Consider the following 15,886-nt stretch of genomic DNA (forward strand, 5'->3'; position numbering starts at 1 on the left):
TTACTATGAAAGCAGTGTACTTAACATTATTTCCTGTACTAATATCACTGGCATGTGAGTATGTTAACGCTAAAAACGATTATGGTTATGGAAATTATAGATTTCATGAGTAGGACTATTTTTCTTTAAATAGTCTGTGGGAAATCTGCACGTATATTATTTATTTAAAACTAAGATTAAAACTGCTTGATTGTTTAAACCCCTCATTTATAATACAGTGTGATGAGTTTTGCAGTGTAATTATTACAGCTTGACAATCAGGGAAAGCCTGACCTTGACAAAGGACAGAGCCTCCCCCTCTCTCAAGGAGGATGTTCACAGGAAGGGCGTCTTCAAAACCCACCATCTTTAAACTCGAAATTAGCGCACTTTGTTTTGAAATCATTGAGTCTTCCTTTTTCCAGAATTTTTTTTTTTTTTTCTTCAGTACTGGAGACTGAACTCAGGCTTTTTACACTGAGCTAAATTCCCAGCCCTTTTTTCCCTTGTTTTTTATTTTGAGATGTGTCTTGCCGAGTTCCTAGGTTGGCCTGGAATTTGTGATCCTCTTGCCACAGCCTCCAAGACGGCAGGGATTACAGGTGTCTGTTACCCCATCAGGCTTCCACATACTACATTTTAAGGAAATCAAAAGGCCTGGCCTGGTTTTGAACTGGTAAGGAAGCACGAGTTAAAAGTATTTGCTAAAAAAAAAAAAAAAAAAGTATTTGGTTTTACTCATAGCAAGCTAGGAAATGTGGTTGAGGGTGAAGAGTCATCGGGGAATATTTAAAGAAACTGTTAAAATTGACTCTGAAGGACCTAGGGTGAGAAAGAGGCACCCCCTCTTTGCTCCTGTCCCGGAGCATCCTGTTTTAATGTTCTGTTTAAGGATCAGCGGTTCCTGTCAGTCAGCATACACTACTACTATATTACTTTTGGGCAGGGACGTCACGTGGCCCAGTAGTGCCAGAGTGCACACGAGCTCCCTGCCCAGGTGTGGAGCTGACCACCAGGTGCGCGACCACAGACTGGCACGGGTCATCGTCCGTTCCTGCGTGATGACCAGGAGGAGCACAGGCCTTGCCTCCCCAGGACAGGACGCGGGGCCAGGGTGTCACAGGATTTCAGATGACCTGAATATGCAACCTGTTCCAAAACCACAAGACGGAACCCAGACTAGAGGCTGCCTTTCCTTCCTATTTCCTGCCAGTAAAATCAAGTCGCACAACCACCTTCCTCAATTCTGCATAACCAAACACCCCAAACCCACGACTGGTTTAAGAACGAACTATATGACCTTCGAACCAGCTAAAATTACTCTTTGATTTTTCATTTATAACTGATACTTACGATTGGAGGGATTACACACAAATTAATACTACACATATTTAAAAACTCCAACAGAGAACTGTATTATCTAAAAGGACTCGTTTAATATTTCAAGGGAAAACATCTTTGTGAAAGCTCAACTTGGAATAAACCTGTGTGTTTGAATAAGCTCCTTCTGCCCAGGAAGGAGCTTCGTGGCCAAGCCTGTGGGAGAGCTGGGTTTCAATCCCAGCACAAAGAACCAAAAAACCAAACCAAAGTGAAAAGAAAACACCAGTCAAAACAAAACAAAGCAAACCTTCCCTAACTTTGCCTGAAGGTGAAATAGTGGGACCAAGAAAGGGCTGTCACACCAAAAAGTTGTTAACTGGGTTCCTGGATAGGCAGGAGGCTTGCATTAGAGGTGCCTGTTTCCAGGTCCCTGGGTACCGACCACTCAGCTCTCGGAAAACAGCCCATCTGCAAAGTGGTGAAAAAAAGTCCACGCGGGGTCAGGGGAGCCGTGGGTTCCGAAAAGTGGGCAGAACCTGGGCCACCAGGTCTCAACAACACCATTCTCTTCCACGAAACCCAAAAGCCCGCCTCACTCAAGTCCCCGCAAACCATCTTCCCGGCACCCATGAGGGTCACGCGGGCCCATGCCGCGGGTGGCGGCCCTGTGGGCCTCGTCTTTTTTCCTGGGCACTGGAGACAGGTTCGTGGTTCAGCTGCTGGGAGGCTCCTTAGCCCTCAGGCGCCCCTAGACATGAGAAGCCAGGGTTTCCGGACCAGGACCTGGGCTACTCCAGCGGGCCGGCGTCCACTCCGCGCGCCGAGGACACGCATGCCCAACACGCCAAGCCGTCCACGCAACAGCTCCGGGGCGCCCGGCTTGGTGGGGCGGGCGGTCTGGCCGGCCCAGGTGTCGCCGCTCACCAATGCGCTCACACCACGGCGCAGCCCACGCGCGGGTCTCCGCGAAGAAGCGGATCGGCGGAGGCGCGCTCCAGAACGGGGTGTCACCCAAGACCGCTGCGCTGAGAAGGGCAGCGCCACCCGGGTGGGAACCCCCGGTGCTTTCGCCGCCACCGCAGACGTCCCCTCGCAGGGAGAAGCGGCCCTGCGGCCCCGGCGAACTCCGGCCCGCAGCCCCGCGCCGCACGCCACCGCCCCCTCCCGCGCGCGCCCGCCCGCCCGCGGCCCCGCGCCCCACGTTACTTTGATTGACAGCCCGGCCGCGCAGCTCTCCTTCTCATCGACCTTCCAATCCTCCGCGCCAAGCCCCACGTCTCGCCGCTTCCCATTGGCTGCCGGCGGCGCCCCGCGGCCCCTCCGGAGCGGCGCCGCGCGGAGCCAGGGAGGACGCGCCGGGCGGAGACGGGCGGGGCTGGGAAGCGGGCGACAGCGAAGCCGGCCTCTAGCAGGGCGGAGGGAGGGGCTGCGGGCTGGCCGACCGGCGCGGCACGGCACGGCCATTGGCTACGGGGCGGAGTAACGTCAGCGCCCCACGTTGGGCTGGGTGCATGCGATTGGCCAAGGTGGCCTGACCTCGCGGCCCCCGCCTGCGCAAGGCTGGGCGGGGCTGGCGCTGTGCTCTCAGGAGTGTGAAACCGCGTGTTAATGTAAGCGGCGCGAGAGGCGCGGGCGGCGGCGGCTGAGCGGGCGGCTCCGGGAGCGGCAGCGCCGGCGGCACGGTGCCCCCCGCGTCCCCGAGGCTGCCCACGGCACTACCCCCAGCCTCGTCGGACCGGCCGGGACTCGGCGGCCCCGCGCCGGGGGCACTGCTCCGGACTCGCCCGCGGAGTTTGCCCGTCTGGAGCGGGGCTGAGCGGGAAGCACTGCCGCCGTCCTCGGCGTCCGGTGGATGTCGTCTCCCGGAGCGTGAGAGAACTTCGCGGCGGCCCGGAGCACCTCGGGCAGAGAGGGAGCCCGCGGTCGGAGAAGAGGAACGCCGCGGGGCCAGGGCGCGAGCCGGGGCCGGAGCGGGGCGCAGTGGCCCGATGCGCGCGAGAGAGGAGCGGCCGCGGGCGCTTCGACTCGCCCGCACGTAGTGGCCCGGGCTGACCGCGGCGCCGACTCACCCGGCGCACCTCCGCATTCCGCTTCCCTCGTCCGCGACCGCCCACCGACCCGACCCGACCCGACCCGATCCCTTGGCCTCGCCGGAGCCGTTGAGCGCCCGGCCGAAGACTCAACCCGAACCTGCGGGAGTTGGCCGGGGTCGCTGCTGGCTTGTTGGTGTGGGGCTCCCTGGGTCGCTGCGCCACCTGCCCCTCGCTGGTCGCCACAGCTGTCGCGGGAAAGCCGGAGCGGAGCGAGCCTGCCGACCCGTCGGATCCCGAGGGGAGCACACCAGGCCCTCGCCCCAGCTCCGCGCCAGTAGCCGAGGCCCGCGGTGGGAGCGCGCCCGCGTCGCCGCGCACGTTCGCGGGCAGCCGGGGCGCGATGTGGCCCTGAGGGCGGGAGGCCGTCTTTGCCCGACCAGGAGCCCGGTGTTGATCCGGCTGGTGCGCCCCGCTCCTGCCTGCTCTCCTGGCTTAATTCTCTTCGGTGGGATTAAAGTTAGAGATTGCGCGGAGAATCGAGTTGTCCGGGAACAGAGCCTCGGCCGCCGCCAGAGCGATGTTCCCGCAGAGTCGGCACCCGGTGAGCCGCGGCTCTACTTCCCGTTTCCCTGGAAGCCCTCCTCCTGACTTCGGGGCTGGCGGCCTGGGCGCCGTGTCCCCGGAGCGCCACCCTTCATCTCGCATGTTTACCAGTGGTTGCGTCCCCTTGGCGATACGCGTCCATAGGTGGCCGGGCAGCTCGGGGAAAGGGGAGCATCGAGAGTTTTCTCCCCCGACCCCTGGGTGGTTACTGTCCCCGTGGGGAAGCATAGACAACCCAGATGCCTGGCACGGCCCGGGCGCTCTGGCCTCGGGCAGGTGACCCAGGCGCTGTGTGTTGGGCGCAGGCCGCCCTGGGGTCTGGGTGCTTTCTAAGCCTCTGGGACCGGGATCGGGACCGGGGAAGGTCTACTTTTTTTCTCTCCAGAGTGAAGCTTAAACGAAGTGAAGCCTCGCTTACACCACTTCTAACTTTGTTTTATGTCCCACTCGTATCTCGTGCCAACCCTGACGACTTTCTGATGTTTCCATCTGCTCGCGTCCTCGTTCCTCGGTACCCCTCGTTGGTGCCTCCAGACGCCGCACCAGGCTGCAGGCCAGCCGTTCAAATTCACGATCCCGGAATCTCTGGATCGGATTAAGGAGGAATTTCAGTTCCTGCAGGCCCAGTATCACAGGTGCGTGCCCGGCTGCGCGGTGAGAAGTCGCCGGCTCCTTCGCCCCTGGGCGCCCAGGCTGGTGGTGGTGGCTGCCGCGCCGGCGGCTGTACTTTCGCTTGCGTCCAGGCGGTGGCGTGTGTAGTCGCTATTCAGACCTGTCATTCATCGTACCCCCTCTCCCGTCTCTTCTCGGGCCGCTTCTTCTGTCTCCTCCTCCTCCCATTGTTTCCCTTTGGCCCGTTTGCTGCTGTTCCTGGGAGTCCTCTTTTCGTGTATTTAGGAGTTGCATGAGAACCGTCAATATTTGCACTTCATTTATTTATTTTGCAACAGGCTGAGCTGAAACATTGGTTCGATCGATTCCTCAGCCCTGGGGTGCGTTTCAGAAAAGCAAAGCCATGTTGAAATGTTTGTTTGCCATACTAGAGGATAGGGTTTTCTGAGGCAAAGTCCATTAGGGAAGGCCAGGTAATTTCAGCCCATGGTGGTGGCGGAGAGAAGTGTAGAGTGTGTGGGAAACCTCACTGCTCTGCCCTCATTTTGGGTGGTTTTGCGGTGGGATAAGGGAGTGGGGCCACATTTGCGTTAATGAAAGACTTAGTTTCTTTAGTGATGCTGCGCATCAGGGCATTTACAAATGAAAGCTGTTTGTGAAGTACTCTTTCCATAGTGAATTTCCCAGGGTGGTTTATTTCCCTTGCTTCTGTGAGGTTATGGCTGACTGGAGCTAAGAAATAACTGTAATGACTATTTTTACTTTTGTTGAGCTTGAGAGAAAACAGATGAGGCTAAGTGGCTTGAGTGAGAGTTTTGTTCTTAGTTTGTCAGGGACTTTCTGATTGCTGACCTTTTGTCTGCTGGCAGATAGCACCTCCAGAGCCCCAGGCATGCTTGCACACACCATGTGTTTACCAAGCAGGGAGAACTTCGGCCCACTTCATTACAGTAGCTGCTTGACATATTTTGGCAAGGATGTAAGAACCAAAGGTTTTGAAAGGGACCAGCCATAATAAAAGAAACTTTGCAGATAAGATTTTCAAATCTAGAGACTGTTTAAGTTGGCAGAGGTGGCACAGCCCATGCTGAAGACTGACTGTTACGCAAGGGCCAGAGTTTAGTGCAGTCTTTAGAAGCAGTCTTTAATGCAAGGAAGTCGGGGCACATGTCCAGGAGGAAGATTCTGTTTTGACAGTTCTCATTATTGGCATCTGGGTAGATGGGCACCAAGAAGAAAAAGTTGAAGGGATGCACCGGGCTTGCTGGTCATTTTACTCCCTTTTCCTGTCAAATGCAAGGACAAAGCTTTGGGGTATTTACCTAGGTAGTTTATGGCTTGTCCAAATTGGTCTTTGTTTTTACTTGAAGTGCAAATATGTGAGGCAAATGTTAAAACAGGTGAGGCAATGTTTACATTAAGTTGCCTGTTTTGTTTTCATAGCCTTAAACTGGAGTGTGAGAAACTGGCCAGTGAAAAGACAGAAATGCAGAGGCATTATGTGATGGTAGGTATCAAAGATTGACCCTTTTTCCTTTTCTTATGATATTGGAAATTGTGTGTTGACATTATAACAATGCAAGTTAGTAAAAGGCTTGATTCTCTTTTCTCTTCACAGTATTATGAAATGTCATATGGATTAAATATTGAAATGCATAAACAGGTAAGCTTTACGCCTGAAGTTGAAATGAGAAATCAGTTATATGATTTGATGTACTGGTTGTGTCCTCAGTTGCAGGGTGGAGGAGTTGGCATTTGTATGCCCTTTTTCTGCCTTGGTTTCCCTTCCTGCCTAATGGTGATGGTATTCGGCAGCAGTGGTTGCTTCTTGACAATTACTTAGCCTTTAAATGACTAGGTAAGAGGTGGTTTGAAAATGTAAACTAGTTCTGTTTAAAGTAAACTGAGACTGAGCCTTACTTTTCCACCTCCATGGATGTATTCTCCCTGGAGGCATGTGTAGAATGGCTGAAGGTTAGCATAGTTTGTTAGTGCTGTTTAAGAGTGAAATAGGGACCTGTGGAGCAAAGAATTATGATAAACTGTGGCATACTTTTTATGCTTTGGGGTTGCATAAAATGACACTTAGGATTAGTGGTTTATTAGCATACATCTTACTGAGAAGTTTCTTAGTTGATGCAGGTTTGCAGATGAAAAAAGGACCCTTTTATTGCCACAGCATATGTTGGGAGTTGCTTCGGTCCTCATGGTTTTAAAAGCATGAAAAGATTAGTGACTGGAAAGCTTTAGCTATGACTATGAGTTTGCAAGTTCCCATAAAATTCACACTTACGGCTACTATAATGGTGTATAAAAAGAGTATTGAGCTGGAACAAGGCACTAAGGACCTCATAAGAGAAGAAAAGCTAAATGATTGCTCAGCCCAAAGGACCCTCGATTGAGTAGTCATTGTCTGCCAAAGAAAGCATTAATGGCAGGGTGTAAGTATTCTGGAGATATGCTGACATTCACTTTTTCATCAAGACGCTGATACAATAAGTCTTTCAGAAATCGATTGCCTCTTAAAAAATTATCATCAGATGAAGTTGCACAGTTGGACACATTTCAGAGTGCAACAATACAGTTCTTACTTGATGTATATGTGCTATTTCATCTCAAACCCTTGTTTCATTAAATTAAAGAGCATGGCTGACCGGCTGGGGCACAGTGGAGAAATTGATTAGTTCAGCCTTCAGATCTTCCTCATATTCAAAGACTTTCATTAAGCAAGTGTATTTCAGAGTTGAATTCTGCTTTTGTAACTCCTCACTCTTTGATTTTTAATTCATCATAGATTTCATAATGTCAAGCTATCGTTGTGTATATTAGATCCTTTTTCAGATATGTGTTTGGAAAGAGATAGCTAAATTCACAGACATTCATTAGTAAAATAATTGGACATTTTAAAGAGCTCCTGATTTCATTTGATTTGCAGGTTGGGAGCCTTGTTTGTATTGGTTGTGCCTTTATTTTTGTGTGCTTCAGTGGCTAGTCCCTACTGAGGCAGTTGGAACTTGCTGGTAGTGAATGGCTTTGCCTTAGGAGGTCTATGGCTATGGTCTATGAGCTTCTAAGGTAATTTTGAGAATGCATTTGGCCTCGGGCTGCCACTCTTAAAATTAGCCTGAAGGCCATGTTTTTTTGATGTTTAGTTTTTTTGGTAACAAATATTCTGAGATTTCAGTGACTGAGCTTTTTCTTAAACCCATAACTTGATGGATCACCCACCTCATCAAGTCTTGCACTAGGTGTGGTGTTACGTGCTGGTGCTGTCACTGGAGGAGCTAAAAGGTGTGTAACTCTTCTGGGTTCCTGGAGTTCACACAGCATGGTGACCGACCTTTTCTTTGTTGTGTGGGAAGAAGGAAGAAGGGACAGAAGCCCTATGGTGTGAAAATGGTTTTCTAATGAGTTTTTGTACTGCACTGGCATTTGTGGGTATATATACTGTCTGTCCATGAGCCTGCGTGTGTTAATCATATGCTGTGTATAATTGGCTAAATAATTTTTTAAAAAATGAAAAGCTGAAGGATAATGTGTGTCTTGTGGTAGGGTATCGAACCCCTGAAATTTGGTTTATATTGTAAATGCTGACAGACCCTTCACTAGAACAAGGTGCGAGGCAGTGCTGTAATTCAGTTTAAAGTGGTCTTACATTGAAAAACATCCTTCTGAATGTCACACATTAATAATAAGTTCCGAGGAGGCATTTGGTGCAGCTAGTAATCATAATTCTTATTAAAACTGGTGACGTCTGGCCCCCAGGGTGTAGCCAGGCTCAAATTGATGCTTTTTGCCGCCTGATCACCAGCATGGCCTAAGTGCTCATTATATTGTAGAGAGGGCCTTTGGAGCTCTCATTAGATTTGACAGGAATTCTCTCTAGGGGGAAACTGGGCATTAGTGAGACTCCTGACAGGCTGAAATTATTCCTGCTTTATGGCTTATAACCAAATGCTAGCAAGGCATCAACGGGGGACACAAAAAATTGTCATTTCTGACAACATCTTTGTTACCGAAAGAAACGCAGTGACGGGGAAACTTTCCATGGAGAGGGAGCGGGAGGCAGTGAGGGCGAGCTGCACCACTGCTGAGCTCCCCTTTCCGGAGGCTCTGTCCCTTCCTGCCTTGCAGCCGGCTCATCTGGTGGCCATGGGTTCAGAGTCTCCTGTCAAGCCTCCCTGCTGGCTCTTCTGTCTGGGAGTTGTAAAGTGGCAGCTGTCCAAATCAAGAATGGTATAATTGTGGTTTCCTGACTTGAGGAGGTGCCCGCAGCCCCGTGTATGTTGTGTCAACACTTCCGGATAGGCCTTGCCCTTGCTCTCTCCTTCCCATTTGTGGCTGGTTCCTGAAAGGCGAGGCCCTGAGTGGGATAGACACCTCAGTCTTTTATTATATAGCCTTAAGACAGTTTCCCTCTCCGCTCTGACTTTTTAACAGATGCCTGCCTGTTCCAGCAGATCCCCGTGTTTCCATCTCTATGCATATAAGTGGTGAAACTACAATTGTTGCTAAGCAAGAGGGAGACAGAGACTTCTCTTGGAAAAGAGAAACAGCTCTTAGACCTTAGCTGAAGGCGAGCTGCTGTGACTTTGGTTGGTGTAAGGGCTGTGTCCCATCCTTGTGGCAGCCAGATCTTTACATTCCTTTTCTATGCTGTGGCTTGGTATTATCTCATTGGATATTTTTGGGAGCTTTGTGTGTTATAAATGCACGCATAAGACTGTGTGTCCTGCTCGTGTACATTTGCCCTGTGCTGGTAGAGCCAAGCTGTAAGTTGTCATTGGTGGCTTCAGCATTACAGTTTTCAGTAGCTATTCCCCACCATTTCCACAGGCACCTGGCAAGGTGGCTTGGGTAGGTGATTGCTTGGCCAGCAGCTGTGTCTGTGTACTTAGCACTCAGAGCCCATGGCAGCTGTGGATGGGCTCGTGAGCCAGAGGCCTCACTTGTGCCAGTTGACCGCAGGACTAAGGAGACACATCAGGTCTAGATGGAAGTTCTCCAAGGTAGGAAGGTGGTGCTGAATTCCTGTGGTGTGAGTCTGGGGGGGGATCTCCAGCCCAGGAGTACATAGGAAGTTGTATCCCACTGTGTGATAATGTGCCAGGTTAAAATACGTTTTGAGAACAAAAGAAGGATGTCAGGAATCCTGTAGAGACTGGGTGATGGCCTTAGTGTCATCACTCTGCCTGAGTTCTGTTAGGGTGTGCAGGAAAGCCTGGCTCTGTGCAAGGCAGTGATGGGTTTGGAGGTGATTAAAGGTCTCACTCTGCAAGGAAGGAGGTGACCCATTCTGTAGTCCTGGTTTTGGGTGGGTAAGAAGAAAAGGCTGAACATTTCCAAGCTCCATGGCATTTCAACAAGCACAGTGTGTCCAAAAGGGAGCAGGGCCCGAAATGTGTGTAGTTTGGTGGTGCAGAGCTGGCTCAGCAAGTACAAGGCACCGAGGTGGGGTCTGACATTGCTTTCACAGTTTGGATGTATGCTTTAAAATTTTTCTTAGACAAATAAATTGTCTGGGTGTGGTGACACGCCTGTAATTCAACCATGGGAGGCTGGGAAAAAAGAGTTTTGAGTTTGAGGCCAGGCTATACCTTGTGGGGAGATGGGGGTATTTAGTGGGATTTTTTAAAAGATGAAATGATTAGGGATTCCCCTGTGGGTTAATTCCTTAGATGTATCAGTCACAGTATTTTTCACCATTCTTTCTTTTTTGAGAGTGTGTACATTTTTGTCTGTGTTTCTCACTCTGAGGTTTCTCACTTTTCACTTTGGTTGGTAGGAGACCCCCAGCTAGGGCCCCACGCCAACCACAAGGTTTACGGAGTCACACGGTCTCCCAAGGTTTTTGTTTTTTAGTTTGTTTTTATTTTTCTCTGAGTCAAACTCAGACTTGGAAATGACCCGCAGGAGTACAGGCAGAGTTCCGCTCTGCCCGGTATCCATCACTTTGTGATACAAAGAGGGTAGCTGTCCTCAGCATAGAGTGAGCTCTGCCTGCCTTTTCATTAGCCAGACCTCTCAGTCATAGGCACAGTTTACAGAGATAAAGCTCCAGAGCATTGAGAGCCCAGATGCCCCGCAGCCTGCCCACCCACTGGCTGGACCGCCGGGGTGCAAGATTAGACCTTCTTGGTGGCAGCAAGCAGGGCTGATTTCACCCTGCTGCTGTCCCCCTGACCCCAGCTCCACAACAGTTGTCTGTGGTTGCTTTCTGTCCAGGCCTGTCTTGGGCCTTGGACATGAAATTTAAGCAAGGAGTCAAAAAATTTAGTAGTCATAGTAATATTTTAAAAGTTCAAGTTAGTGCCCTCGAATCCACACTGGTCAAAGTGCCCCCATTTTTTAAGGATGTGGCCCATCTGGCTTGGGGGAGGTGGGAAGACCAGGCAGAGCTGGGCCAGGTATGTCTGACAGCTGCCCATTCCATTCCCTTAAGTGTAGGCTCTGCCATGGCGCCTTCCAGGTCATTCCCTGGGGCCTGGATGGAGGATGAATTCCCAACCCCAGTTTCCTCAGGGCAGCAGTCTCCAGAACCCCCATCCCCGAACCAGCACCTTGTATGCGCGATTTGAGGCTAGGCCTTCACCAGAGAGAGGCATCTGATGATCTTCCAGAGAGTGTTTATGAAGAAACAGAAATTTTCTGTAAATATTTAAATAAAGCACCTTGAGTGATAGTTAAACTAAAGATACATTCAGCTATTGCCTCATGGAACCATTTTAATTTCCAAAGAGCCAGCTTCTTTTTGCTTTTCTATTGTTAAACCTTTTACAGTCTCCAGAGTGCATTCAACAGGAGGGAAGCTGAGGATCTTAGCTCTTGACTAGACATCGAGTGAACTGAGCACTCCAAAACCTTGCTTACTCTTGTCTGAGATCTTTTTTCTTTTCTTTGTTGTTTCTTATTTTGGTTTTTGAGACAGGGTCTTACTTACTGTGCAATTCAGGCTGTCCTTGAACCTACTATGTCGCTGAGACTAGCATTGACCTCACAGTAATGCTTTTGCCTCAGCCTCCCAAGTGCTGGAATTACAGGTGTGAGTTACCATTCTTGGCTAAATTTTTTTTTTTTTTTTTTTTTTTTTTTAAACCACAGTTCTCACATCTAAAGGGTGCTAACCTTTAATGTAAGATACTTGGTATAACGCTTTTAAAATAAATTTTAGAGGTTCAAGTTCTAGGACTTTTGTTGCTACAGGCTAATATAATTTTTTAAACAAATTAGAGCTGGGTGATAGTGCATGTTTGTAATCCCAGCCCTCTGGAGACTGAGGGAGGAAGAGCTGAGTTCAAGGCTTGTCTGGATTATGTAACAAGTCCCTGATTCAATCCCGGTGAGTATTAGACAACTGTTTTTGCCATTTGACTTCTTTGATGGGCATTTATACCTAGAAAATGGTCCTCACTAACAGTCTTGGAGAGTAGTTCTGGAGTCCTAAGCATCACACAGTGGGGTATTCTGTGAAGTGCCCATTGGCAGTGCTGGGGCTGGAGTACAGGCTTTGTGTGTGCCTGGCCAGGGATTTCCCCTGCGTGACAGTCCAGCCCTATCTTTTTTTTTGTTTTTTTTGGTTAACAATCTTATTATGCAGTGCAGACTGGCCACAGACTTGATTGTATATTCCAAGTGGCCTCAAACTCATGGTCCTCCTGCCTCAGCCTCCAGAGTACTGGGATTACAGGTATGCATCATGAGACTCAGCTACCAACCCGATGTTTTCTTTGTCTTTTTTTTTTCCCCTCCTTTTTTTTTCCAGTACTGGGGATCAAACTCAGGACCACCTGATTGCAAGGCAGGTGCTTATGCCGCTGAGCTAAATCCCCAGCCCCTCCTACCTGATGTTTTAAGTAAGGTATGTGTTTGTGTTGGTAGGTAGGTAGGTATGGGTATAGGTGAGAGAAAGACCTTAATTTCCTTTGAGCCATGGTTTGATGTGAAAGATGAAATAAATTTGCACTGAAATTTTATCGTAATTAGGGTATTCATGTGATGTAATTGCCATTCGCTTGATGTCATAAAAAGTGATTGGTAAAATAATTTGCAGAAAGGTATGTTTCCAGAGTTGCTCAGCTTCCTGGAAGTCACTATAGGTTTTGAAATGATGGTATGTGGCTCTAACCGACCTGTACTTTAGCACTGGTTTATATTTCACTCTGTGACATTTAACTTTTTAATGATTACTGCTTCATTCTGTTTACCTGTTTTGAAGCATACAGAATCATAACCTTGGTCATAGTTGTTTGCTCCCCTGCTTCAGGCTCAGTACAGTTTCCTCAGGTGGTTCTCGCAGATTGTGTACGGCTTCAGTGTTGTCTCCCTCCCCCACAGTGCTGGGGATCTATCTGAGGGTCTCAGGCATGCTAGGCATGCACTCTACAATGAGTTACATTTCCCCTCCCTGCTTTGTCATTTTTTTAGCCACAAAACATATGGTCATTTTTGGTATAGAGAAAAAACTGGCAGGAAAAAAGTGCTAAAATTCTGTTGATTGACTTCTACACCTTCAACATAGGATGATTGTTGTGCTGAGGACATGTATCTGTGAGCCTGGGTGAAAGCAGAGTCCCATGTAATACACTGCTGAACATCCCTGTATCTGTTTGCAGTGTGCTAGTAGATACTTGTTGTCCATTAGATGGGATGAAATTAGTCTCTGAGAAAATAGGTGCTTTTCAGCTTGCATCCCCAACCCACACAGTTTGCTGAAATTGCTGCAGTATGGCACAGTTAGACTTGAGTTTGGTTTTAGCACTGCTGCTTGTGCATCTGGTTCTTAGTCTGTGTATGCAGCCTGTCAGGAAGATGTTTGCACGTATATCAGGAAGCTAGAGTTTACTTCCTTGTAATTCATGTACGCATGATGCTGTTTTTGTATATGCTGTGATTTGTAGTATATTCTTGTGTGTTTGCACAGGTGAGTGTTGAACCTGGGATCCTCCTTCCACCTCTCGCTTGCTGGAATTGGAGGCCTGAGGCCCTGGGCCCAGCCATGTAGCATGACAGTGAGTGCTCACCCCTTAGTCGTCTGTGCTATGACCTTGGACAAAGGCCCCACTAGGTGGGCTGCACACTCCTCAGGGCTGCTAGGGCTTTGGCCCTTGCGTGGTATGGCCTCTGCCCCCAAGATCTTTCCCCTCTGTTTTTACTTGGCACCCCACTTTCTCTTCCCTGTGGCCCCATGAGCCACCTGGATTCCCTGTGGAATTTCCTTTTTGAAAACACCAGGTCTGTTGCAGTCTGTCTTCCTCAGCTGCCCCCAAGGCCAAGTTCAGAGACCCCAGGTTTTCCTTGAGCCTTTCAGTTAGGGTACTGGAGGCTGCCCAGTATGTGTCAGTGCCGTTGCAGCTGTTTTCAGGCTGCCAGGGTGCTCTGTGCATTCCTTTTGGGTACTGAACTTTTGAAAGTCTGCAGACAGCCGCTTTGCCAGGAAGCAGTTGTATACATTTTTACATAAAATTACCCAAGGTAGTCTGCCCAACAGCTTTGTTAGTCTACATTTCAAGATCACAACAAAACATGGAACCCAGATTAAACACTTGAATCAGGGACACCAAAACTGGTCCTCCACCGCAGTGAGGCTTGCAGCCTAGTTGCTTCTGTTCTCATAATCTCGTCTCAGCCCTCTTCACGCTGGTCTTTCTCTTTCGGAAAAGTAATCTGCAGGCAGAACGTACATGGGCTTCTTGATGAGGAGCTAAGGCACAGTAACACGTTTGGGTTTGTACTGACGAGAGAGAGGAGACAGGCATGTGTGGGGCCGGCCCTGGGCCTGGGGGTCAGGCTCTCAGCTAATGCCCGTCTTACTGCTTCTGCTGTAGCGACCACAGCTCCTGACAGAGTTGGGGATAAGTTGCATTAAAAGCTTCTCTTGAGGCATTAAACATGACATAATCACCAGTTTTCTTAATAATGGTTATAACCATTGATTAAAGTCTTTAATACCCTTTCCTCATCCACCTACCTTTTTTGTGTGTTTTTCATGGGGGAATACACCTGGCATCCTTACATGGAGCTGCATCCCCAGCCCTTTTCAGTGTTTTGAGACCGCTTCTTGCTAAGTTGCCCTGGCTCGTTTCAAATTTGTGATCACCTGTGTCAGCCTCCCAAGTACCTGGATTATATCATATTAACCATTCCAAATATTGTATTATGAAAATTTCGAATCTTAGGAGAAAGATACAGTGGGCACCCACCTCACAGCTCCCTGTATTATCCCTGTAGGTTACATATCTTACTTACATAGGACCCTTTTCTCCCAACATGGAGAATTTGGAAAGGCTCAGCAGAGAACCACACATTCTTTCCTGAGCTCAGTTTAACTTTATTATTATTATTATTATTTTTATTGGTACCGGGGGTCAAACTCACGACTGCGCTCTTGCAAGGCAGGTGCTTATGCTGCTGAATTAAATCCCCAGCCCCTGAGCTCACTTTAGAGTGTATAAAGGAGTGATTTTCCTGTGTATTTTAAGAATTCCAGCTTATAGCTTTGATGATGCTTTTCTGTGAGACCTGCTTCTTACATTTCTGGCATGATTGTATGGGTGGCCCACCATGACTATCCTCTGAAACAGATTGGTGCTTACACAGAAAAGCCAGCTCCCTTTGCAAACCCACCCATCTGCCTTCTGTCACCTTCTTCAGCTTGAACTCTGACGTGCCTGTAAGTGCTGACCAGCGTGTGTGCCAGGGAAATGGCTGCTGCATGGACAAGCAGGAAACTGGGAAATAAGTTTGTGAAAATGAGTCTGATTTTGAACTTGTGTGAGTAACTGTCTCGGTGGAGAATTTCAGTTGTGACTGGTACAGGGCAGAAGTGGAGGCAGCCAAGCTCGTGGAGGCCCCAGGAGACGCCTGCCTCCTGGGGGCTGTGTTCTCAGGTGCCCCCCACAGCAGGGGCACAGCCTTTGTTCCCACTCTACACCCTCTGGGTGCCCCAGCAAGTGCTGGCCAGCGCAGCTCATAGTGTGGGTGAAGCAGCATGTTGACATGCTCAGACACAGTGACGACGGGACGACGGCGTTGGGAGCAGTAAATATATTACAGAACACAAGTGCCTTGCCGATACTGCTTGTTTAGCAGTTTGCTTAGCAGTTTGCAAGGGCAATGGCAGTATGGATTTTTGAATTAGAAGGGAAGGGCTGTTCTTTCTCTGTGCAGGAACATCTAGTTGATGTCTGGGGAGAAAATTGATTTAGAGAACAAAATGCAGGCGCTTTTATTTGTGCCCTTTGAAAGATTTCTGTGGATTAGTGAGTGAAAATAAAAATGTCGCTTTGGGGTAAGGAAAGGTGTCTTAACGGTGATCCGCATCTCTCTGGGATGGAGAC

General features: G+C 49.2%; 1 protein-coding gene across 7 annotated transcripts in view; it reads left to right on the plus strand.

The window, feature by feature from the left end:
• The first annotated feature begins 2,948 nt into the window (after window positions 1–2,948).
• The window catches only part of LOC100732024 (transducin-like enhancer protein 1), an 86,065-nt gene continuing 73,127 nt past the window's right edge, over window positions 2,949–15,886 (plus strand). For 2 of the 7 annotated variants that reach the window (XM_013155082.3, XM_013155083.3), the window contains exons 1-4: window positions 2,952–3,936; window positions 4,473–4,573; window positions 5,994–6,057; window positions 6,169–6,213. In XM_013155082.3, the coding sequence (XP_013010536.1) occupies window positions 3,913–3,936; window positions 4,473–4,573; window positions 5,994–6,057; window positions 6,169–6,213 (234 nt within the window). In that variant the 5' untranslated portion in view covers window positions 2,952–3,912. Of the gene's footprint in view, window positions 3,937–4,472; window positions 4,574–5,987; window positions 6,058–6,168; window positions 6,214–12,312; window positions 12,409–15,886 lie in introns of those variants that run through there. The other 5 variants (XM_003472231.5, XM_013155086.3, XM_023566068.2 and 2 more) reach the window with 4 other exon arrangements.

Source organism: Cavia porcellus, unplaced genomic scaffold (genome assembly GCF_034190915.1).
Source record: "Cavia porcellus strain 051 isolate PalLab524CR breed Dunkin Hartley unplaced genomic scaffold, mCavPor4.1 scaffold_1, whole genome shotgun sequence".
NCBI classification, from domain to species: Eukaryota; Metazoa; Chordata; class Mammalia; order Rodentia; family Caviidae; genus Cavia; species Cavia porcellus.